Source organism: Trichoderma gamsii (assembly GCF_001481775.2).
Source record: "Trichoderma gamsii strain T6085 chromosome Unknown Scaffold_7.2, whole genome shotgun sequence".
NCBI lineage: Eukaryota > Fungi > Ascomycota > Sordariomycetes > Hypocreales > Hypocreaceae > Trichoderma > Trichoderma gamsii.
In genome coordinates, this window is record NW_020171344.1 from 313336 (window position 1) to 338419 (window position 25084).

The 25084-nt window shown below is 49.8% G+C and overlaps 7 protein-coding genes across 7 annotated transcripts; 5 read left to right on the plus strand and 2 right to left on the minus strand.

The window, feature by feature from the left end:
* Positions 1–1201: 1201 nt before the first annotated feature.
* TGAM01_v202759 (wee/wee-unclassified protein kinase) lies at positions 1202–4751 on the plus strand (the record flags this gene model as incomplete). Its single annotated transcript, XM_018802214.2, has 2 exons — positions 1202–3973; positions 4047–4751. 2 exons carry the CDS (start codon positions 1202–1204, stop codon positions 4749–4751), a joined length of 3477 nt encoding a protein of 1158 aa, XP_018664569.2.
* Positions 4752–5997: 1246 nt separating this feature from the next.
* On the plus strand, positions 5998–7509 carry TGAM01_v202760 (hypothetical protein; the record flags this gene model as incomplete). The annotated part of the gene is made up of 2 exons (XM_018802215.1): positions 5998–6249; positions 6343–7509. The coding sequence occupies 2 exons, from the start codon at positions 5998–6000 to the stop codon at positions 7507–7509; spliced, it is 1419 nt and encodes a 472-aa protein (XP_018664570.1).
* A 1446-nt stretch (positions 7510–8955) lies between these two features.
* On the plus strand, positions 8956–10210 carry TGAM01_v202761 (hypothetical protein; the record flags this gene model as incomplete). The annotated part of the gene is made up of 2 exons (XM_024549058.1): positions 8956–9974; positions 10036–10210. The coding sequence occupies 2 exons, from the start codon at positions 8956–8958 to the stop codon at positions 10208–10210; spliced, it is 1194 nt and encodes a 397-aa protein (XP_024406173.1).
* Positions 10211–13104: 2894 nt separating this feature from the next.
* TGAM01_v202762 (dihydroorotase, homodimeric type) lies at positions 13105–14729 on the plus strand (the record flags this gene model as incomplete). Its single annotated transcript, XM_024549059.1, has 9 exons — positions 13105–13235; positions 13299–13311; positions 13407–13433; positions 13496–13561; positions 13616–13694; positions 13755–13957; positions 14020–14083; positions 14155–14299; positions 14369–14729. The coding sequence occupies 9 exons, from the start codon at positions 13105–13107 to the stop codon at positions 14727–14729; spliced, it is 1089 nt and encodes a 362-aa protein (XP_024406174.1).
* A 1512-nt stretch (positions 14730–16241) lies between these two features.
* Positions 16242–21114, plus strand: TGAM01_v202763 (hypothetical protein; the record flags this gene model as incomplete). The annotated part of the gene is made up of 11 exons (XM_024549060.1): positions 16242–16436; positions 16522–16819; positions 16883–16999; positions 17054–17442; positions 17505–18034; positions 18426–18450; positions 19047–19129; positions 19217–19917; positions 19995–20109; positions 20179–20343; positions 20439–21114. The coding sequence occupies 11 exons, from the start codon at positions 16242–16244 to the stop codon at positions 21112–21114; spliced, it is 3294 nt and encodes a 1097-aa protein (XP_024406175.1).
* Positions 21115–21364: 250 nt separating this feature from the next.
* On the minus strand, positions 21365–21798 carry TGAM01_v202764 (hypothetical protein; the record flags this gene model as incomplete). Its single annotated transcript, XM_018802220.1, has 2 exons — positions 21365–21555; positions 21630–21798. The coding sequence occupies 2 exons, from the start codon at positions 21796–21798 to the stop codon at positions 21365–21367; spliced, it is 360 nt and encodes a 119-aa protein (XP_018664576.1).
* A 1321-nt stretch (positions 21799–23119) lies between these two features.
* On the minus strand, positions 23120–24610 carry TGAM01_v202765 (endo-1,4-beta-xylanase D precursor; the record flags this gene model as incomplete). Its single annotated transcript, XM_018802221.1, has 1 exon — positions 23120–24610. One exon carries the CDS (start codon positions 24608–24610, stop codon positions 23120–23122), a length of 1491 nt encoding a protein of 496 aa, XP_018664577.1.
* Positions 24611–25084: the final 474 nt, after the last annotated feature.

Consider the following 25084-nt stretch of genomic DNA (forward strand, 5'->3'; position numbering starts at 1 on the left):
AGTCGCGCCTTTTTGCGCCTGGAGCTCGGAAGAGCAACCGCCAGCCAGGCCAGCTCTCGACCAGCCTCCATGTACGGATACTTGCACCTGGCCTCGCTCCCTCGCCGTGCATGCCGCATCGCCTGTTTTGCACATTCTGCATACCAACCATCCGCCGTCCAGACCTCGCTTGCGTGGCCTTGGCTGTGGATTTTCGCTCTCTCCCTGCGTGTCTTTGCCTTTGTGTTTTACTCTGTCTCGCTATTGAGTCACCGCCTCCACGACGGCCATCGAGGGCAGCCGCTGCGTTGCCAAAGTCAATTTCGACACCTTAGCCGAGTCACTGCGGACCAGGAGAGCTCGACCGACGATCCAACAGCAGCGACCGACGGCGACAGCATAGCGAGGGCGGCTGACGAAAGGCATCTGCGGCTGCGAATTGACCCAGCAGAATATTGGCCTTGCGATCCTCGCCTGTCGACGCAAAGCGCAGCCCGCAATCTATATCTACACAGAGGGGGGCGATATTTGCGAGAGAGAGCGCCAGACACCCACATATCGTGAGCATCTCTTGTTTTCTTCTCCGTCTTTCTTACCTCTGCTCTCTACCCCCGCGAGCAACCGAGCGTCATGCCGTGACTGCCTCTGCTGGTCTCGAATCTACTTCATACTTGGCACGACTTCTCGCTGGACCTATATTTGACTCTCGGCCCCGCCTGCTTGCCGCCGATCTATGCGACCCGCTTGGGCATCATCCTCTCGCGGCTTGTCTCTGGGGTTCCTCTTCTTTTCCTTTTTTAATCTGGAATAGCCCTCCCGGGCAATCTCTATCCATACATCATCATACAACCGATCTCTGTTGCGCCTCTCACAACGCCACAGCATCTCAACTCGATTTCGTTTCTCCAGCATCTCAAGCTACGACTCCTCAACGGACCGATTTACCAACTCTTGTGTTTTGTTTACATTTTACTTTTCTTGTTGCCATGCACGGATTTTTCTACCGATATTAGGGATACCGACAACGAGAGAGCCATCTACAGTGCACTTCATATATAATCCCTTCCTAAGAGACAAGCTAATCCGACGCTGCGCTCTACATCAGACGTCCTCAACCTTCCATACTATCGACATTCCTTTGGCCGGTGTCCTTGGGCCACGACATCTTCGCAGCGTTACAAGTTCTCCAATCATTATTTTGCACTGCCTTCATTCCAGTGCCATGTCCTTTTCCAGCGGCGGTGGCGGCACTCTGGCTCTGCCCTCGCCGACTCACGCCCATCATATGGACCCCACGACTGTGCGCAACCTTCGACGCTCCATGTCAAAATCTCCCACGAAGCTTATGGCGCGTGCAAACTCTCACGGCCTCACAAGTTCACGACAAGCTTCACCAAAATCACCGAATCGACGACTTGCCACCACGCCGCTACAGCAACGGCCGGTGCTACAGCCTCCCTCGTCAGCGTCGCCAACTGTAGACTCACCATTTGTCGCTAGCGCCCCGCAATTATCACCTTCGCAAACGCAGACTCCCATTCGGCCAGGCGTTAAGCTCTCGCTTCGGTCCGTCAAAGCTGCTAAAGCGGCGCCTCCTTCGCGCATCACCCGGGCTCGAGTTTCTCCTAGAAGCCCTTTAAAGCGCGCCCTGTCCACGACCCCCGATTCTGGAAACTCTACCTCTTCACAGTCACCAATATCGCCTCTCCGACCCAGATTCTTAGGTCAAGAAAACAACAACAGCACGACTCCCGAGCACTCAGCACCACGAAAAGCGATGGATCGATCAACCCGCTCTACTGTGCAGTTTGATATCACCGGTGCCTCTCAGCTTGCATTTCTCAAGACGCTGGAAGAAACTAGTGATCCATCCATGACCCCAGCAACAGGCGCGCTGAAGCGCAGTGACGCAACCATGAATTTGGATCAATCAAACCAAGGCAGCCCGGTGGCGAAGCGACGAAGTCTACACGGCATTATGAACTCTGTGCAGTCTCAAGACCTCTTCAATTCGAGCGCATCCCAACCTGGCGTTTTTGATATTCATGAAGATGAATTCCCTGAATACGAACTGTCTGGCATTGGAGGAGCCATCTCTGAACGTGATCACCTGGCGTCTCCGACTCATGCATCGAATATCCCAAAGCGATCATCCTCTCTCCGCAGATCAACTTTACAGCAACGATATAGCGACAAGACTTCTTGGGGGAAACGTTCTGGCGAGCGACAGCTCTCGCCGCTGGGAGCTGATGTATCTACGCCAGTCCGACACCGGCCTCGTCTCTCTGCAGACTCTTTTGTCCCTCCGACAGCTGGTCACGAAAACCCCTTTGCACCTGGCGCCAGTGCTGCGACGGAAAACAAAAGCCACCAGCCACATCCGCTGTCCAAGACCCTCACAACGTCAACCTCTGGCAACAGCTTGACTGAGGAGCAATCTTTTTATGCGCCCGCAAAAGTCGCATCGAAACCACATCCTTTCTCCAGATCTCTACCCCCTGGTGCTATGCGCCCATCTAGTCGACATGCCGCTGAACAAAGGACCATGGCCACGCCAAACCAGACCCATCAGCTTTGGATTGGTGCATTCAACTCAACCGGCCTTGTCTCCAAAGTAAATCGCAATCTGGAAGAAGAGGCCGACAAGAAGATGGCGCCTCCCGACACGCCATGCAAAAAGCATATCAATCCCTTTGCTACCTTCCCGCCACCTGGCAGTTCGGGAAAGAAGAGAGGGAATGTCCGCAAATCATTTGGCGGTATTCCCTCCACCCCTTTCGGCCCCATTATGGGCCGTGCCCCCGATACGGTCGCCAATCCTGGCAAAGGCCTCTCAATTTTCCAACGTAGCAGCGTCCTGGGAAACCGCCGTGGGAGCATTCTTGGTGCTGACGGTGATGATGGCAAACTGTTTGCCGATAGCGTCGACTTTGCAAGCCCTGCGGAAAGCGATGTTCCGCCAACCCCGACCAAGAACCTTCTAACACCAAGCTTCAGTGGCCTGAGTAATTTTAGTGAAAGTTCTCAAGAAAGCCCGAGTGCCAACCGGACCTTGACCCTTTCTCTTTCAGCCGTCAAGCCCCCACAATCGCGGGATTCAACCTGTAAGTCGATCCCGGATATGTCCGATAGTTCTCAGGACCAAATCGAGGAGGCAGATCCAAAAGCCGATCGATCTACTCCTTCAGACTGTGGACCAACTCCAACAGATCCTCTTTCTTTATCTTCATACGGACGGGCAAGGACCCGGAGGGGGCTCAGTGCGCCCCAGCCACTCACTACCGAACTTTCAACTTTGACGCACTCCAGTCGAGTGCCTTCGAAACTATCCAAAAATGTACTTACTAAGATGATGTGTGTTGAATCAGTGAGCCCCGATGGACGACGCACTCCTCAAACCCCCCAGGAAAACTTGCTGCCGCTGGATACCAGCCGGCTGTCCATCTCTCAGACCAGAGATGGCCGGCGAGAATCGCACATGCCGCCTCCTGTCACACCGACTAACTTTCGCTCATCCACGAGCATTTTTGTCACTCCTGTCAACAATGCTCGCAACACCGGCTTGGATATTGATGCCAGTCTATACTCCAAGTTCGACAAAGTTGAGCAGATTGGCAAAGGCGAATTTTCTACGGTATACCGTGTAACAAAGCAGGATTTTGAAAGTTCCTTTACTCCAGCTTCATTCACCCCAGTTGACAGCCACGCCAGAAGCCCTGCCAAGACTCAGGTCTTTGCTGTCAAGAAGACCAAGCAGCCGTACCATGGACCCAAAGATAGGGAAGCAAAGCTGCGTGAAGCTCATATTCTGCGAGCTTTGTCACATGCCGAACATGTTGTGCAATATATCGATGACTGGGAGCATAACTTTCATCTCTACATCCAGACAGAGTTTTGCGAAGAAGGGACTCTGGATAAGTTTTTGGCCCACGTCGGGCAGTTGGGTCGATTGGATGACTTTCGTATCTATAAGATCTTGCAAGATCTTTGCTTGGTGAGTTGACATCTTGGGATCCAGCGGATCCTTTTTTTCCCTCCTCATTGCTAACCTGCTACGTTCTTTACAGGGATTGAAAGAAATCCACGACGCTGGATTTATGCATTTAGATATGAAGCCGGCAAACATTCTGATTACTTTTGAAGGAGTCATCAAGATTGGTGATTTCGGATTGGCGCAGGCTGTTTCCGATGACATATATATGGATATCGAGGGAGACCGCGAGTATATGGCCCCAGAGATGTTGGAGGGCAAGACCGATCAGTCTGCCGATATCTTCTCCCTTGGCCTTATGACATTGGAGGCAGCGGCCAATGTGGTGCTTCCCGACAACGGACCTACCTGGGTTGCCCTCAGGTCTGGTGATCTCTCCGAAGTGCCCAGTCTCACCTGGACCCCGTCAAGCGAAGTTCAGCGGGACGCCCTCGGTAACCCGACTGAGTCTGCGATGAGTGAGGAACTCCAGATCGAGAAGAAGCCTCGCAGCCCCGGCAATCTCTTTGGATCTTTTAAGCGATCGGAACTTCAGCAGCCGCCTGAGTTTATGGTGGAAGTCTTTCACCCCAGCTCCCTTGATTCTATTGTTAGGTGGATGACGCAGCAGGAGCCGGAAGAGCGACCACACATCGAAGAGGTCTTGGCCTTGGAAGGCTTGCAGTGGGTGGCAGAGCACCGAAATGCGCCCGCCATCGTCTACGAGGGAAACTGGGGCCCCTCTGAGCTATTTCCCGTCTCCATCATCAACGACAGCGACCTTGAAATGACAGATATTTAAGAGCGAGCGGGATGACCTTTTTTGTTTGTTTGGTTGTTTTCACCTGTTTTCACCTGTTGAACTTTGATATGCTCTGTGCTCTTTTAGGGCTAATTGCTTCAAAAACAGAGAGCTGGATACATCCAAGAATATAGGATGCTTGTGATCGATATTGGAGTTACTCCACCCTTGTACCGGAACACGTACAAGTCGATGAAAAGAGTTTGTGTTTGAATTTGTCAAATCGTCTGGTTGAGCATATAGCGATTTTTTTCCTTTTTGTTTTAGGGGCATCGACCCATTGCACCCTGATGGATTATGAAACGACTCGGTCTTTCTTTTTATACATTACAATTCGGCAGGTACGACTTTAGCCGGCGAGATGGACTATATTGGGACCTCCCACGAAGCATATGGTCACGGCTACTCGACTACTTTGGCTTGTTCGCACATGGAGGCCATACTTGCTACCACCGGTTGCGAGTACCAACTATATTTGGTTTCGAATAGAAAGGGCAACGGCACGTGGCTAGAATTGGAATGGCTTCGGATAAAAGCCTGTGTTTATTGGAGTTGGTGGAAGACAAAAGCACGTTACTAGTGTTTAATCAAAACACGATCAAAGATGAGGCCCGAAAGGCACTGTCATGTATATATATAATGAGCGAGAAGTTGCTTGTGTTCTTCGGTAACTGATGTACGAATAAGGTTTGCAGACAGGGAGGATACACATTGGAATGTATAGGTCAATTGCGGCGTTGGGGACTATTGGTTTTGGAACTGGGAAGGGATCTTGAGGGCAATTCTCCGGAGTCTTCGGGGATACAAAGTGTGTCACTCATGATTCTCACGACGAAATGGAATAAATGCGATATGATATCTTTAAAGAAATGAATGTGCGAACGCTCCTATCTTGTGACTCACTGAACCATTGTAGTATGCGACTTTCGACGACGATCTCCGAGCACCACTAACTTATATGGCAATCCACTACGACGGAGCTGCAAGGCCATTGGACCCCGCATTGGGCGCACGTAGCATGAACACGACGCAGCGGCTTCGGTAGCCGGTGACGAATTGTCTCTCCTTCATCATCACATGCAATATTTGGTAGACAATATTGCATGCATATTTCCTTACATAGATTTGTGACTTTGTAGCATATAAGCTCTGATATCTTTCCCATCCCTTCAATCAACTCAGTATCTCATCTGCGCACCCAATTGCACTTAGACAAGCACAAACAACCAATAAGACAACACAAACCATGGTGACCGCCACATTACGAGATGGCCAATCTGGCCTGCCAACTCCGCACAGCACAATGCCATACTGGCTGCAGAATCCTTCGTATGTCCTTTTGGGTCGGCGGTCGACTCCGGATCTCCCGCCTACCGCAGATGTCATCGTCATTGGCAGCGGAATCACTGGTGCGTTTGCTGCGAGAGAGCTGGTTGCCAAGGGGAGATCGGTTTTGATGCTGGAGGCGAGGGAGGCGTGTTGGGGAGCGACGGGGAGGGTGAGTTTCCTTATTTTCTGATGACTTTGATGTTCTATCTGATGATTTATTTCTTGCGTGTTTGTGACTGACGATTTGGGCTGCAATTGTTAGAACGGAGGGCATTGTCAGCCATTCCTTTATGCCAGCAAGCCGCACATTGCGCATTTTGAACTCGAAACGTATCACTTCCTAGAAAACCTCGTCGAGCAATACGGCATTCCATGTGACTGGAAGCGTGTTGGCGGCGTTCATGCGTTGCCTACAGACGAACTGGTCGACCTTGCAGCAAAGATCATTGCCAACCTCAATGCCCACCACCCTCAGCTGAAGGACTGCGCAAAGCTCTACACGGATCCAGAAAGCATTGCTGACTTTAGAGTGCAGCCGGGACATGCCCGCGGAGTGGTGCATCAACCCTTTGCGGCAAAGCTATGGCCGTATAAGCTTGTTGCCTGGATCTTGGAGGCGCTTTTTACGAAGCAGCCGCCCGAGGTGTTTAACTTGCAGACTACCACGCCGGTGACGCATTTGCAACAGACGGAGGACTCGAGCAAATGGGTTGTTCACACGCCGAGAGGGCAGGTGGTTGCGAATGAGGTGCTTCTTGCTACGAATGCTTATACGTCGCATTTACTGCCTGAGATGAGCAAGTTGGTCGTGCCGGTTAGGGGGCAGGTTGCTGCTTTGGAGCCGCCGGATGGAGATGTGGCGCTGGAGCATAGCCATGTTTGGTTGGCAGAGAAGAGTGACAATTACTTGGTTCAGAGGAATGATGAGCTGCAAATGATTGTGGTGGGCGGTGAGAGAGTGAATGTGCCTGGAGGGGGAGAAGGGATATGGAAGGATGATAGTATTGATGAGGAGTTGGCTGAACGATTGCGCCGGAGTCTTCGTCCGGCGTTGAAGCTACGACCCCAGGGCGAGGAAGAAGAGGAAGAGCTGAGGGCGCGGTATCAGTGGACTGGCATCATGGGTTACACGACGGATGGCTACCCGTTTGTGGGAAAAGTGCCTGAGGAGCTCGGCGGTGGAAAGGGAGGCCTGTGGCTCTGCGGTGGGTATAACGGCCATGGGATGCCGGTGGCGGCGAGGTGCGCGGTGGCGGTTTCGGAGATGATGCTGGCATTGGGGGAGGATGAGAGGACGGTGAAGGTGCCGGAGGAGTTTGTGCTGACTGCGGAGAGGGCGGAGAGGGTGAGGGGAGGGGAGTGGGAGAAGAGTGTTTTGGAGGGGTTGAGTGCAGTGATGAGGGGCATGGTGGAGGAGAGTGGGAATTGATGGCTGAGTTATAGATTTACTGGGAAGTTGACAAAGACGATGGGAGGGAAAGGAGGTGTATAGATGTTTGTTTATTGAGATAGGATGAATGGATATATGTTGGTACCTCTTTGAGCGGCTTGAATCAAGGTAGTTGAAGTAGAAAAAGTAGATGGCGGAGATTGAGTAGATGAAGTAGATGAAGTAGATTGAGTAGATTGAGTAGATGAAGTAGATTGAGTAGATTGAGTAGATGAAGTAGATTGAGTAGATTGAGTAAATGGAGTAGATCAAGTAGATGGAGTAGATGTCTTTTACTAAACTAAGAGAGGAAGCGAGACGAGACGTTAATACGATGCTTCATGAATTTAGAATCCCATCACTATGAGGCATATAAAAGCTCTCTTTGAGACACTAACGGAATTTTTTGATCCTTTCGGTTTGCCCTTTCTGGGTGATAGCCGGTGGTGTAACACACGCTCTGATGAGCAAGGTTACATCTTCCCCATTCAGAAATTCGGTGTTATTACCATCTCGTGTGCCGCGAAGTATGTAATAGCGATTTGGAAGCAAAAAAGTGTAATTGGTTCACTTTTTTACCGATGGCGTGCTATCATGCTCAAAACATGGTGACTTCATATATTTATACTCGGCTACCGCATGTACATCTAGCTAATTGTTCACTCCAAGATTTAGCTAGGACGTATCTACGATGAATCTAGGACACATCTATATTGCGTGCCAGATGTTTCATGTATAGTCATTTAATGATATCTGAGGAATCAACAAATCTCACGGAATATTAGCTTTCGAATCTTGATATGTAATTAGTCTTCATAAAATGATTTCAAAGGCTTGGCAAAATACTACTTGCAAATCAGGCGACGAATGAAAAGCGCAGTCGGTAATGCTGCGCTATCGAACATTTCAGCTGCCCCGCTTGTTTTACAAAGATCCTTTGAATGGAAAAGTACCACGAAGCTCACGCGATGATTCTGTTACCGAAGAGGGAAGTCCGAAATGATGAAAAGCGAATTGGAAAAAACGAGATGAATATAGCCCAAGCCTGTACTTACCACACGACCCCACCGCATCTTGTGCCTACCTATGTAGGTAGTTATTCGTCTCCCTCTCAAGCTTTACTCTACTATACAATTTCGAGTTTCAGTTACATTGCTTGTATGTACCTATGTGGCATTCCGAATTGCTCTTCTCGTACTTTTTGCCTTGTTTGGTGACCCGCAGCAAGATCCTTCGCATTGCTCAGGTCAGTGCTCGAGTCAGTGCTCAAATCTATTACATATGAACTGAAATATCCATAGTTATCTATGTGTATTATCAAATTGCAAGCTGTTTCTTCTTCTTCTTCTTGCACTTTTTCCTCTACTTTCTATCATATCAACTTGGCTTGGTTACGTTTTCATTTAAAGTTGCTCTTTAGTGCTTTACGGAGTACACGAGGTGAAAATGGCAAGCGTCTTCCACAATCTACTCTCTCGACCCCAGTTTGACATCTTGAGTTTTGCGGATGTCAGGCCTCTTGCAAAACATGAGAAAGCGGAGATAATCAAGTGTCTAGATGCTGCACTGTCATCTTTCCTCTCAGAAATCAACTTCTCCCACTGTTTTTCCCCAAGTGATTCCAAGCTTCGTGACGATCTGTCGTCCTGGAGCAAAGAAAATCTAAAGAAGGTCTGCATTTGCGACGACAAAGTCTTGAATGGAATACTTGACGAGGCTGCAGCTATTGTCGAGTATTACTATCCGCATGCTCACCATGACACTCGTCTGCAAATGGCTATAGGTCTGGCAGCAGGGCTCACTGCGGATGACGGCGTCACTCCCGCGGCTTCTAGGAAGGCTTTTGCAAGTTTCCACTATCAATTATGGTGCGGAGTGTCTGATTCTAGAAGGGATGAATGGTCAACTATGTATCTCAAAGTCATTAGAAATTTCGCTCGGCATTTTGGAGCCAATGATCCTCGGATGGGAACTATTGGCGCCAATGGCTGGGCCAGCTTTGCAGAGGCATCATTTATGGAAGACAGCCTGGCGAAGGCCCTACCACCGCATTTCTCGCAAATCCAGCCGGGTATGGATGATCATGGTTGCTGCCCAAATGGATTCGCATACTTCTTCAGAAGTCTTACAGGGCTCTCTGGCCCTCTCATGCTTGGTTTGTTCAAACCTGCCATTGATTTTGAAGTCCCACTAGAATACTGGATTATAAGCGTGGTGCCTCTTACGACGTTCATTAATCTGATCAATGACCTGCTGTCATTCCCCAAGGAGATACTGGCTGGTGAGGCCCACAACTACATGTCTCTCCAGACACAAGCCAAGCGCCAGAGCGGTCATCTCTCCGCATTTCCCCAGAAAGGTAATTCTGATACGCGATGGAACTTTCGAGACACATTATGCGAGACTATGGACCTTTTGTGTGACGCCATTCGCTCTTTGGATAAAGCCTTTATCCAGTTCCACAGGTCCGTTGAACTTTTGATTATCCGAATGTAGGGTGTCATACACTAATGCGTATTTTCTTAGCGTCTGTTTGAATTACAACAATAGCAACAGCGATGAATGGAGTAGTGAGCTGGCAAGCCAGGTGTGGATAGCATTCAGAAATGGCATTATTTCTTGGCATATCAACCGCCCAAGATATGGGCTTACTACTCTGAGAAGCACCTTCACCAAAGACATATCAATCACTGAGCAGTAAGATAGCAGAGATGTAGCGAGTTTACAGCAGCCATTGATTTAGAGTCGCGACAGAATAGAAAATAGATCATCTTATTGAAAAGGGCGAATATTTTCACTCTGTGGCCAGCTGATTTCGAGTTGTCATCATAGCGTGAGCGAGTCATTCATTCAACCATGTAAGCCGAGGTTGAGCATAACGTCTCCCCAGTGTAGTCTTCAACTCCCATGACGCATTGCCGGATCATACCAAGCAGTAAAAACAAGAATACACAATCCTGTAAGGTTAAGACAAGACTTTCTGACAACAAACTGCACCAATTTTTCCGCAAATCAACTTCAAGCAAGAAAGTGCCGAAATGTCGATTAGTATTCCTGTTCTTTCAACCATATCACTAGCAGCAAAAATAGTCCCCAGTTACAGGGCTGACGAGCCTCAGTTCTCGTATTCAATCTGCATGCACATCGTATACTTCCCAAAAAGGCAGTCGCCGAAGTGACATTCTGAAGCCTGTCCAGACAGACTGCGACAACATTCCCTGTTCAACTTGCAGCCAACCCCGACTCAATGCAGCACTTCGTATTTCTCGGTTCCCGGCCACTTGACTCAAGGAGGAAAGGCGGCGGAGGAATCGCTTCCTATTCTATGACCTTTTTTTTTTTTTTTTCCCCAAAGTTGGGCCAATGTATTTATAGCCCGCAACCAGGCTGCAATTAGACTATGAGGCGCTAGTTCTAGAAGTGACAGGATTCTATTGAGGCTTGGCAGCGGAGCCAGGGGGTAAAATCCATCGAAAAGGTCAACTGGCTGTCAAAAGACTCGACTCTTCAACCTCATTTCAATCGGTCTTGTCCTGTTCAAGTCGTGACTCGTGAAGCAGCTGTCTCTCGTTTTGTGCCGGCTTCGTTCGTTTATCCACCGGTTCCTTTATTTGCTGTGTCGCGTCTGACAACTTACCACCGCTCGTTTTCGTTGCGAGTCTAGAAAGTGACGCCGATCTCGTCTGGCGCGCTGCGATCTACGTGGAGACTTTATCTGATCGGCAATCTTTCCGCAGTTATCGATTTATCGAAGTCTTGGATATGAAGTTCACCATGCAACGAACTGCCTTGGCGCTCGCGTTTCTCGGAGCGTCTGCTGGCGCTATCAAAGTCGATTTCACTAGCGATGGTGCGTCGATATCCCGATGCTTACGGATGCCCTGGACTAAGACGAAAGATTTCTAGATTCCATCAAGGCTGGTGCGAGCACAATTGCGTATGGACTTGCCAAGTACTACAATGGCAACGAGACGGGCCAGATCCCAGGCAATCTTCCGCAACCATATTTCTGTTCGACTCCCCTATTCACGGCTTAGATGAAGCGTGTAACACTGACTCCTTTGTAGGGTGGGAAACGGGTGCTTTGTTTACAGCTTTGATCGATTACACGGCCTACGCCGGCGATGATACTTACCTCTCCTTGACGAAGCAGGGTCTGCTGTGGCAAACGGGCAAGAACAACAACTTTCTCCCGCTGAACCAGACGATGACTGAAGGCAACGATGATCAAGGAGTGTGGGCGCTGGCCGCTTTGGCCGCCGATGAGAATGGACTCGGAAGCAGCCAGCCGACCTGGCAGGAACTGGCCACGAACGTGTTCAACGACTTTGTTCCGCGATGGGATTCCCACTGTGGCGGTGGCCTTCGATGGCAAATTGCTGCGTTCAACGCGGGCTACGACTACAAGAACTCGGCGTCCAACGGCGTCTTCTTTGACCTCGCGGCCAGGCTGTTCCAGCAGACAAACAACAACACGTACTCGGAATGGGCGACCAAGATCTTCGAATGGGAGCAAAAAGCCGGCCTCATTTCGGACTCGTACCAGGTATTCGACGGCCTCAAGGTAGAGTCCTGCAGCAGTGTGCTCAAAGATCCAACTAGCATGAGCACGGCCCTCTTCCTGGACGGCAGTGCAGTCATGTACAATGCCACCTCGTCGTCGGACTGGAAGACGCGAGTGGACGGTCTTGTCAAGGATGTTTCGACGACTTTTGTCAAGAACGGCGCTCTGTACGAGCCCATATGTGAGGAGAAGGGGCTGTGCAACGTTGACCAGCAGAGCTACAAGGGCTTCCTCATTCGATCACTCAAGGCCACCACACAACAGGCTCCGTACACGGCTGCTACCATCCAGCCCCTGCTTCAGTCGAACGCAAAGGCTGCTGCCAGTGCCTGCAGCGGATCCGTCGACAAGGGCTTTGCGGGACAGCCCGGAACAGCCTGTGGATTCTCCTGGATTGGAAACAGTGCGTTTGACGGCAAGGTCGGCCTTGGAGAGCAGATGAATGCCCTTTCTGCCTTGACGGCGCTGCTTCCCAAGCGTGCCCGGAGCCAGGTCTTTCCCAGCAACTCGACAAGCACGTCTGGATCGAGCCAGCCCAGCTCGACGTCTGGATCTGGCAAACCTTCTGTCAGCCCAAAGAGCCCTGGTAACAAGATTGCGGCAAACCTCGTGACGGTTTTGGCTCTGGTTGGTGGTGTTGTGTATGGACTCTGTTAGTGGAATGAAGATGAAGGTGCTGGTTGCGGAATAGTGCCATGGGGGAGGTTGGATGGCGGGACTTTCACATTCTAATCGCATACCTTTTGAAGAATGATTCTTGAATTTATATGATGAGCTACGACTCAATATGATTTTTATGAGATGAAGTAAAAGATTGAGTCCTGAAGTTTGTTTGCGTAAACTTGGAATTTAAAGGTATTGCTATAAAAGGCTTAGCTCCGAGCGTTGGCTCTTGTCAAAATCGGAGAAAAACCTTTCCCAGTGGCGGGGCATTTCAGACACAGAGAGCATCGTCATTGCAAGTTCTTTTGAACATTGAACAATTCATCTCAATTCTTGTTTGTTTCAAAAGAAGCATTCAATACGAGAAAATGCAACTCAAGACTCTTCAGAAGCTGGAGCTGCCGGCCGCAGCGGACATGCACGTCCATTTGCGCCAGGGCGAGATGATGGACGTGGTGGTGCCGACGCTGGAGCAAGGAGGGGTTGACACTGCTTTTGTGTATGTTGAGTGTCTTGAGAAGAGTTGAAAGTCTAGGAATTTAGCTGACTCTGGATAATATAGTATGCCGAATCTTGTATGTGAAAAGTGTAGTATTTGTGTCTTTGATGTGGCATATTGGTGCAGATATTTTGACTTGACACTGCGTTGGGTGACTAACAGCCTTCATAGGTGCCTCCTTTGACAACTGTTGACCAAGTATGTTCCCCTATAAATGAGTGAGCTACATGCAATTCTTCACATGGCTAATGATAAGCAAGGTCGTTGAGTACCAAGGCAAGCTCCAGGCTATTGCGCCCAATGTTCATTTCCTCATGTCTCTCTATGTAAGCTATCGTCACCATACCTGAATAATGGACCTATATCTAAATAGGACTCAGCTTCATCCTTCAGTCACACCAGAGACGATAGAGAAGGCAGCCCAAGCTGGAGTTACCGGTGTCAAGTTGTATCCTCAGGGTGAGATATCGGCCTTTCTTCATATGAAGACTGCTGCGTATTAGGACTAACACGCCGTAGGCGCAACCACCAACTCTGAGCACGGAGTGGCAAATATTGAAGCATTTTATGATACCTTTGCCGCCATGGAAAAGCATGATCTTGTGCTCAACCTTCATGGAGAGGTCCTGGAGGCTTTGGCTCCGGAGGGCACAACTCTAGAAGAGGCCTTTCTCCCCACTCTCAAGCAGCTCCATGAGAGGTTCCCTAACCTGCGCATCATTGTGAGTATCTTTCCATTCAATTCTTGAGATGTATTATATATGCTAACGCTCATGAACTTAAGCTTGAACACTGCACCACAGCGGCTGCCGTAGAGGCAGTCAAGGCTTGCGGATCGAACGTTGGAGGTAATGTTGACTACCCTTATACTCGCTCCTTTCTTAGCTTTGAATAATCTGCTGATCATATATGCGCTCAGCTACCATTACCGCTCATCATCTTTACCTGACAGAGGCCGACGCCTGCTGCGACCCCTTTGCATTCTGCAAGCCCATCCCCAAGAAGCCCACCGACAGGGATGCCCTTCTCAAGGCCGCCGTCAGCGGCAACCCCAAATTCTTCTTGTAAGTGACACATTGATAAGCCTCCTTTTCTTGTTTAATCACCAAATACTAATACGCATTCTTTGATAGTGGAAGCGACAGCGCTCCTCATCCAATCACCTCCAAGACCTCCGCTGCCCAAGGCAAAGCGCCAGCCGGTGTCTTTACGCAACCTTACGTGACGCAGCTCGTGCTCCTGGGATTGGAAGAGGGAATTGAGCGTGGTATCATCAGCGAAGAGGATGTTACGCAAGAGAAGCTTGAGGGATTCCTCAGCAAGTTTGGACGACGCTTCTATAAGCTGCCCGAAACCTCTGGAAACTCTCTCTTGCTAGAGAGGAAGGGCGAGAAGATTGCAACGAGCGTCAAGAGCGAGAGCGGAGCTGTAGAGGTTGGCGTTTCGAGAGCTGGTGCCGAAGTCTTTAGTCTGGCGTGGGTGAGAAAGGCATAGATGTCATAGATTAATTTTTGTGACAGGGGAGAGGGAGTAGGGGGAGGTAGAAAGACGTTTCGTAGCTCCTAGTAAGTTGCTTTCGCGGTAGACTCCGAAATTCGAGCTACAAGCATCGTGGAGGGATCGGGTATTGCGGAGGAATCGGGTAACTCTTGGCGGCGATCAAGTCCGCGAGCCGTAGCGGTTTGAAGCTCCGTAGCAGACTTGAAGCAGGGTTGGGCATCAAGGTTAAATTGGTATCAACATGCCGTACACTCCTGTCATGGGCTTCTTACTGCTCCAGATATGCAGCGGGCTTTCTGATTACTCGTATGAATAGGTAATCAAATGGAGCATGTGCTTGTGAAGACTTCTACACAAATGGATAAGAACATAATCCAAAGCTCTCTTCTTGAAAAAACGTCAAGCTCTACGACCTCCTTGGTGCCTGCAAGGGCTCAATAGCGCTTAACGGCAGTCGGCAACGCTGAAGAATGTCAAGCATGCTGTTGGTGTGTGTCTGTGCCGGCCTATCGATGATTGGAGGATCAATTATGGCTTCCCCCCATATTGCAAAGATTGCTGTAAGACCCATTGCCTTTCAATTTTTTTCTTTTAAAGAGTTCTTCGCACAACTGATTAGACTACTACTACGAATATTCGAGAATATTGCTCTCCCGCTTACTGCACCCAACTGATACGATACTCCGTAGGGCTGCGCTTTTTAATCTACTTAGGGCGGGCGTAACGCCCTTTTAGCCCGAATCACAGCAATAATTCACACTTCGATTGGCAAACTTGTCACCCCGGTATCCACTCTGGAGGAAACACACACCGCTGGCCAGTGATTTCACAGCGATCTCTACATTGATATTAATACTGAGTCGTTATGTAAGTCGTTGACCGTGTTATGTAAGTCCTGCACTATGAGCCGTGGCTGCTGCAAGCTGCTCCACTAGCGATTCATGAGTTGGAGAGAGACAAGGTGTCCATGACTAGGGCGATGTTGAAGTCTGAGAATGTTCGCTAAAAGACTGTATAGAGGCCCGTGAGCGAGAGCTGAATAGAGGCTTGTTCTTATACCATGTTATAGAGACTTTCAGGAGAAATGAGTTTCCATTTCCAATCTTGTTGCTTCGTAGTCTACAGTTTCGCCTAGCTTATCTTCTACTCATATCCCCCTTAGCTGTGAGCCCACATGCTACGGCCGAGGTGGAATCTCATAGCGTCCGATGATGCGATGCAATATCATTTCTTTCGTGTAGGTACTAGCTTTAGTAACTAACGCATCGAATTGACGGTGCCCCAGCTGACATGCAATCACTAGTATTGGTTACGGCTACAACCCCTGTTTTTGCTTCAAGGCCCGCCGCTATCTCCGCACACCTACGGGCCAACGGCCATGTGCCTCTTGATAATCAATAAAGATGGAGTTGGCGCCCTTTCGTTTGATAGCTCTCTTTTCTGATGAATTTGGCTTTATTAAGTGTTAAACTCTAGTAGGGTTTACCGCTTTGAGAGCAGCAAAAGATGGAGTCTCTCGTTGTGACTCTGGCTTCCTGTGCTGGCGTCGTCTTATTGTTGCAATACAACTGCGCTACAGTTCCCGTGGCAGCTGGATGCGGCGTCGCCTTCTATGTTCTGGGAACAATCGTACGCAAGATTGGATGGGCGCTGATATATCCTTTCTACTTCTCTAAATTGCGAAATGTCCCAGGGCCAGAGGTAAATGGCATCTCTGCTGGAGCTGAGCTTTGAAATATCAGAAAGAAAAGCGACAAAGGCTAATTAGTCATGTGCGTTAACGTAGGATAACCAATTTCTCGTCGGTCAAGCTATCCGCTTGCTGAAAGCCGCCGGTCCAAACGACTTGTTTCTCGAGTGGGTGCGCAAATGGCCCGACGCGCCCTTCATTCGGTACCTTAGCTTCGGCAACTCAGAAGTTCTTCTAGTAAATAGCCTAGAAGCAGCTCGTGAGGTGCTTCAGGTATATGCATATTCGTTTGTGAAGCCGAGCTTCCAGGAGAAGCTAGTGGGCGAGATGATGGGCACTGGGCTCTTGTTTGGGGTAGGGGAGGCGCATAGGCAGCTGAGAAGGATCATGGTTGGTCAGTAGCCTTCGGATTGGCATCATGAAAGATAAGATTTGAGTTGGCTAACAAGGTTGATAGGACCCCTTTCGAAGCCCAACGTGCGAAAAATGCTGCCAATCTTCCAGGACAAAGCCAAGGAACTATCTGACATACTTGACAAGGCGATAGAAGGGGAGGACAGGGGAGTAGTTGAAGGTACTCTATAAACTCTTCTCATTCTCTCAAAGTGTATGTACTGACCTGGAATAGTTGAATCTTTATTCAATCGAACAGCCTTCAAAGTCATCAGCACCGCGCTCCTCGGAAGGGATATCACCAACTTTAGGTCCAAAAGCTCGCAACTCACTTTTGAACAAAGCTACAAGGGAATCCTCGACCCGCCGTTTCTGGGGAAACTCATCATGTTTATCAATCCGTTTATTCCGCTGCGATGGCTCCCTGTTGAGGCGAATCTCGCCTTCATCCGGGCTAATACTTCCATGAGGACGATGCTGGCTGAGCTCATCCAAGAGCGCGTGCAACAGATGCGACTTCAGCAGAGCGATGAAAAGCCGGAGAAGAAGGATTTTCTCACGAATATGATTGAGGCGAACTTTTCTGAGGGAAAGGGAGTCTCGGAGCAAGTACTGATTGATACGGTAAGGTTCCGAGAATTGTCAAAATGCGACTGATGACATGTACTAACACGATTAATTTATAGGTCGTCCAATGCATCTCTGCTGGCCACGAAACCACAGCAGGGACTCTCACCTGGATCACATACGCACTCATCAGGTATCCAGAAATCCAGAAGCGACTTCGCCAAGAGATCGTTTCAGCCCAACAGAAGCAACCGGAGCTCAGTGCTGCAGCCATCGACAGTATCCCCTACCTCAACAACGTCGTAAGTGAGAGTCTACGACTCTATTCGCCGGCCCTCTCCGCCCCATGGGAAACCGGCGAAGACGTTGTAATTGCAGGCGTCGCCATCCCTAAAGGAACCACCGTCACAACGATTACCGCCATGATTCACTACAACCCGTCCATCTGGGGAGAAGATGTCAATGTCTTCAACCCAGATCGATGGGACGCAGTGACTGGAGCCGTGGCGAATCCGTTTGCTATCGAGGCTTTCATCAACGGCCCGAGAACGTGTCCCGGAAGAGCATTGGCCCTGCTGGAGATTAAGACGATCATTGTCGAGTTGCTCAGTCATTTCTCCCTGGAAGCTGTAAATGGCGCGGACGTGGAGTATGTGCATCCGTCGTTGACGCTGAAGCCGAAGGGGGGTCTCAGGGTTCGGATGCAGAGGCTGTAGCGACACTGAAGCGGCGGATATGCAGATGCCCTTGTTGAAGTCATTGGGAATAACGAAATGGCAGTATTGTAATAGATGGAGAGAATGGTAATCAGTTAGAGTATAGTAAAGACATGACAACTACTAATCTATACGCTCCTTGTTTATGGTATTATGTCACGAGACCATGCCATTTTCACTCACAAAAGGACGTCATCTCATCTTCTTGCTACAATCTTGGTGCCGCCTTAACACCGATTCGATCAGATTAAAGCCCGTCGCCGCCCGTCGTCTCGGCATCTAGACGCCTCTCCCGCTATGGGGCATTTTACGGGTATTTTACAGCGCTCTCATTGCTCCAATCGGCATCGTGAGCCGCCCGCCAATCGAGATAATGCTGCGAGTTCATCTTCTGCCACTCTCGACAAGTTCCATGTAACCCATCAGAAAATTATTATTAATCCTGTGTCAAGCAGTATTCGCCGCTAGTTATTGCCGCTTCTCCTTTCTTTACCACCGTAAGGGGGTGCGGACATAGTACGACGTGATAAAATTTCCCCTCGCTCGCCGGTGCGCAATAGGCACATGTCATCGCCTCTCTTTGTCTCCGCCTGATCGATCTTCTCCACGATCCATAACAGACAGAAACCCGGATGTCTTCGAGCCGCCAACCACAGCCAAGAAGCACGTCGGGCCGCACGCAATTAGCTTGTGAGCCTTGCCGCAAGAGGAAATCAAAGGTAAGGCTCTCCTATGCTAGGCCCCGATTTTCTCCGCCGGCTTGGCAAACTGCCGCGAGCTGGATGCGGGCGATGGAGATGGAGTTGTTTGGGCGACAGGATACAGCACAGTTTGGGATGAGTTATAGCTCAACTGCCGCCGCTTCGGAGTTCCGATGGGGCTGGTAGCTTTGCCGACCAGGATTACCTGATGGATCAAAGTCGATGCTGATACTGCCGTCTACAGTGCGATGGCGAGAAGCCCCTCTGCGGCAATTGCCAGGCCCATCGGTTTGTCTGTCACTACGAAGTAGCTCGACCTGCGCGGCGGTAAGGATGTCCTCTTGTATCTTTGTTGTCGACGTGAGATGATACCTTTTAGAAGAGCTTGCAGAGTTAATAGCGCGTGAGCAATAGGCAGAAATACTGGGACCGTGACTATGTGCAAGCCCTTGAGGACCAGGTCCGGATGCTGTCTGCATCCCTGGACCAGTCCAAGGATACAGGCCCTTTGGAATCGTCGCGTCGAGTCCGTCAGTTGTCGCCTTCAGAGGCAGCAAACCGTCTGCCTTATGGGCCAAAGACGCTCAAAGCGCTACACGACTTCAGCTCTATGAAATGGGCCTCCCTCCTTGGCCAGGACGGCGCACCGCTTCTCGCTGGCCCAGGCCGATTCTCCATCTTCTCGAGGACGCAGCTGCCCACGTTTGAAAACGAGTCCCAGCCGTCGCCGGCACCGAAACCGATCCCATCGACTGAGACGTTCTTGCTAGAGATTGAAGCCAATTTGAGCCTGAAGCAACATTTAAAGGCACACTTCCTCGAGAATCTAAATCCTTTCTACAAGTTTGTCGACCCCATCTGGCTCAACTTCTCTGACCTATTCCCCCACAACGACACAGCGTTGCAACTGCTCTACAGCGCTCTCTTTGGCGCTGCAGCACATTCGTCGCCCATGGCCAGCAAAGAGATGGCGGAAACATTCATTTCATACGCAGAGAGCCTCGTTCAAAAGTGCTATCTAGAGCACTTGTGCCTCCCTGTGCTGCAAGCTCTGGTCATTCTTGCTTGGTACAAGCATATGCAGCTGGATTCTGCCAAAGGTCATCTATACCACTGTAAGTTTTGGAGACAGCATGATCTACTATGCCTTTTCCCACATTTACTCATATATGAAATGAATATCGCCGCGTAGACATGGCCATTGGTCTATCCAACCATCTAAAAATAGGAGACGCGACACAGCGAGAGCACACAGCCAATGAAATTGCCACCATCAGAACGTTTTGGTCGCTATATTTCTTGGACAGGTTAGTTCACGTCTGTATAAATCCACACAAGCAGGTGAAGCTAATCAGAGGACCTCTTTGTTACTTCAGAGTCGCAACCCCCAAACTGGGATGCCCATCGGGGATTCCGTGGGACGTTGACTACATCACTCCTTATATCGACACTGTACCGGCGGATGCTGTTGACATGGCTGCTCTTACCTTTGACCATCAATGTCGCCTATATCACATCCAGCAAAAATATATCGACATCATGTAAGAAATATCTCCAACCCAGCTGCAAGATGTTGTGGCGCTGTGAGCCACATCAATGATATTTGTCACTGATCTTGACTAATGTAAATGACCAGGTACACCTCGAGTTTTGACAGCGCTTCATCCGCAGAGAAGCAAGCCATGTATGCCAAAGCAAACAATGAGATGCTAGAGTTTCGGAAGCGAATTGATAAACGCCTCTACATTAGTCGCAGTAAGAAACCGGACAGGGTCCAAGTTGTCTTCTGGATTTCCTACCACTCCGTCTTGACCAATCTCCAGCGCCCGTTCCTCAACCCCTTCGACCCCGGCATGGTTCAAAACGTCCCGGCCGTCTTCCGATCTGCTACTGCCTCGGCCATGGCGATTTCTCGGCTCCTAAGGGCATTGCAGTCGACAGATGAAGTCAAGTATCTGCCTCCGTTTATCGTACAGCACATACTGCGATGCGCTCTAGTACATGGTCTCGGTCTCTTAGCTGTCGAAGAATCAGGTGGCCAGCGAGTATCGTCTGGGAATTTCTGGTTTTGCTTCCGAATGCTAGGGGAGCTGAGCATGGTGTGGAAGGAGCTCAGCGAAGGCACGACGCCATTTGCGCTCATGGCCGCGAGGAACTGGGGGTTCAAAGGGGATGCTTTACCTGGAATCGAGGAGGCAGACAGTGAAAAATACAATGGAGACGATGGATACAGTGGCATTGAGGATTACGGAATGGGACTGGGCATGAGTGATGATTTCTTTGGAGTTATGGGAACGGGTTTTGGGTTATAGGCGTTACAGTTGACTTTTGCAATGCCATCAGCCAGTCGAAAGGTAAGAACAATTCTTCATTGTAAATGATATCCAAATGATAGGTATGTAGAATCAGCATGCATGTTCACGTATATATCGTTATATACGACGCCTCCGTCAAAGATCCCCTCCAAAAAGCCAAGAGAACAAGAAACCACTCTCAAATCAAAGCAACAGTATTACAAAGAAGATATCCCCTCTCCTCAACAGTCATACCGCATTCCCGTCTTTAGTTGGACTTGCAAGTCACATAGCCAATAGCAGCAGGAGGGTTCACAGGCACCGTGGTGGGCTTGCGAATGCTAACCGCCCCAAGGCTCTTGTTGGAAGGAGCTTGGAAGGAGCACTGAGTGAGGACGTAGCGGCGGCCGTCGAAGGGGGGAGAGACGAAGACGTCGGAGACGACGATGTTGTTGGAGGCTGTGAGTAAGTCGTTAGTCGCCTATACCTAGAGTATATATATATGTATCACTTCGAGCGTGGACTTGACATACAAAACTTCTGGGCTTGTCCATTGGTAGCCACGTCAAAGGGCTTGGTAAAGGTGCCGTTGGGATAAGTGTACGCAATGTGAGCGGCGTGCTTGTCGAACTTGGGGAGGGCCGAGGCGGAAGTGAGGCCAGCGAGGGTGGCGACGGCGGCGATGATGGCGGAAGAACGCATGTTGATGGTATGTAATTGATATAAAATGTATTTATGAAGAGAAATAGTATGTAAGTTGAACTTGTCTTAAGGAGTGTGAGACGCTTTGAAGAGTAGTAGGAAACAAAAAGAGATGCTGATGCTTCTTCTCCTTTTGCAGTTCCTCAAGGGCCATCTTATATATCGCGCTTGCTCGCTTGAATCAACTATCTCGTCTCCATTATCCCTCTTGCCCATCTTTGCCGTTTCCCATCACTATGGAGTATCATCAAAGCATCCACCCCCATGTCGCACGTAGTAATCACAGCTCTTAGCCAGGTCCATCACATCTAATCTAAACCGCTGGACACCATTCAAGCCCGCAGCAGCAAGAGATCAGCGATTAAGGGCCAATGCAGAAGTTGCTATCTCAAAGTCTGACAGGCCTGGAATTGTCGAGAGACGGGGGGGGACCTGAAGATCATTGCCGCGTTTGGATGGTAGGCTCGTCATGTAAGGGGGCAGTGAAGACGTGAGGCTGGTATATCATCGCTAGAAATGGGTGAGGCTGCTGCTATTTCTAGTTATCCGTCTTAGATGCATCCATTCTCATTCATCTATTTCGAGAAAACTGTCAATCGTATACTAAACATTTGATGGAATATTCGTCACTTGCTTCTATTTGCCTCGCGCACGATAGTAATTTCTGTATCATGTCCTCTGGATCCATTTTCTGTTTGAGATTTGGTGCTGATCGACATCAATTATGGATCTGCACTCGGTGTAAATTGATTGTTCTGGTGCTCCGTGCTTTTTGTCCAAGTCTTTGGTTTGCGGCTTTGCCGGGCGCTGACGGCAGTTGTCTACTGCAAGAAAATGAATTGTGATAGACTATTGAATAATATTAGCATATTTAAAAGGAGTTCTAGAAGCAATCTCTCTTCAAAGTCATAGATAGAGCCGCGTTCATTAGCATAGGTATAAGTAGGTATGTAGGGATGCTGCTGCTCTTCTCGACGTCTTCTGCGACGCGGCTTATTTTTTCCCGTCCACTCGCTTTTCCCGCAAAAAGCTTGATCGACATAAGCGTTGCGCCATGAAAGATCTGCACAAGATTCCATTCCTGGCAGGTCGCAAAATGGCTGCGAGGACCGTTGCTGGATCGACAACGTCGTAAGAAGATCGCTGACACTGCAACTTGGTTTTCTGTCGCGCCTTGACGTGCGTGTCAGCAGTCAATATTATAATCCAGGCGCCAAGATTAGATCAATCTCACAGACAAGCACAACATAGTAACATGAACAAACGAGGTATGTAATACCGTAAACAACAAGATTTACGATCATGGCCACTATCTACATACTTAATTGGAGGTGAGGCGAGTAATGTTGACGTTATCAAATTCAGCCTCCGCCTTGAAGACCCTTACGCCATCCTGTCCACTTCCATAAGCAGTGTCCGTCACACTGATAACAGCGGGCGTTTTGCCATCAATGGACACGCCTATGGAACTTCCATTTGCCATGATCTTCAGTCGGTATTTCTGTGCCGGCTTGACGTCAGCCTTTGTGCTTGCCAGCGTGGTGGACTGCGATCCATTGCTTCGACTAAGGAAGAGAGTGCCGGTGGTGCTGATGCCAGCGTAGTAGCCTTGGAAGGTGGTCGTGTCGTTGGAGGTCCCTGATACTCGAAAGATTACGCCTGCATTGCCGTCAGAATGGCTGCCGCCACGCGACAATAGTTTTATATCGGCCTCATAGGTGAAATCGGTAAAGTTGGTGTTGAGGAGGGCGTTGCTGCTCGATGAAGCACTTGCTCGAAGAGCGTTTGTATTGGCGCTCCAACTACCTCCGTATGTTTGCCAGCCAATCGTGTTGCCATCCTCAAAGTTGTCATGAACCAGCATCTTGACTGTCTGAATGGTACCATCCTCGTTGAAGTAGAGGCGGTCATAGGCCAAGTGCCGGTCATTCCCGTCCGTAGAGCCCAGCGGATGGCGGTGGTACAGAATGAAGTAGATGTCTGTGTTAGGTACTTGAATCACGGCATTATGGCCGGAGCCCGTAGCAACCGCCTCATCTTGCTGCAATATCTTGGCGATGCGATCAAAGGGCCCCAGCGGCGAGCTGCTCATGCCGTATGAAACCGCATAGTCTGGCCCGGTCCAGCCGCCTTCACTCCAGAAGAGATAGTACACGCCGTTCCGCTTGAGCATCTGCGGCCCTTCAACGTAGTTCTCTGGCGTGATCTCCTTGAACGTGGTCCCATCGTCCAAGGTACCCAGGCTTATCATGTCATCGTTCAACTTGGCCACGTTGGCATGAGAGTGTCCGCCGTAGTAGATGTAGGCCTGTCCATCATCGTCGATGAAGACATCCTGATCAATTGGCTGGGCGCCATTGTGATACGCGCCAATCAGCGGCTTGCCCAGCGGATCTGTGTACGGGCCCTCTGGCTTGTCTGCCACGCCAACGCCGATGCCGCCCAGCTCCGAGTCTGTCTGGATGTCGTTGGCGCCAAAGTAGAGATAGTATGTGCCGTTGCGTTCAATGGGCGCCGGGGCCCAGACAGCCCGATGAGCCCAGGGAAAGTCGGCGATTGTCAGGATTGATGAGTGCTTGGTCCAGTGCACCAGATCGTCTGATGAGAAGGCGTCCAGGTAGGTCTGGTCGTCGTAGGGCAGCGATGAGGTCGGATACACCCAGTACGCGCCATTGTAGAACTGCGTGTCCGGGTCGGCATACCAGCCGTCGACAAACGGATTTCCGGCCTCGGACGTCGCCACGTCTGGAGTCTTGGTTGCGGCGATCAACCAGAGCGTCGAGAGCAGCCCCAGCATCTGTCGAGACAGCATCTTGGGCAGATCGAGAGACTGCGAGTTTTGTAAAGAGCACAGCTGTGTTTCTGCTGTGTTTCTGCTGCGTTTCCCAGTTCCCCAGTTTCCCAGTTTCCTCCTATCCTCCCGAGTAGAGGCGGTGAATATGTTGGATCATGCCGGAATCAATGGAGGAGATGCTTTAGTACGTGTAAGTAGTGCCGAGAAGGATTCAAAAAAGCCGTGCTTGGCTTTAGTGCTGCGACGATACATGCGCCATGTACCTCGATGCGGCATGGATCGTTAGGCAGCCACATCTTAATCTCATAGTTAAACTGATCTCTATAATATCTGTTACAATTCACACAGACCGTGTGTAGAGGAGAAGAGTTGTCTTTTGTACAGGTAGTGAGCTAGGTATGTAAGGCGTCGGCGGCTTACTGACATAGCAGGACGAGTGACTCTGCGGCTCCACAGCGGACTCGAGCCACTGAATCTCGGGCACAAGAGATC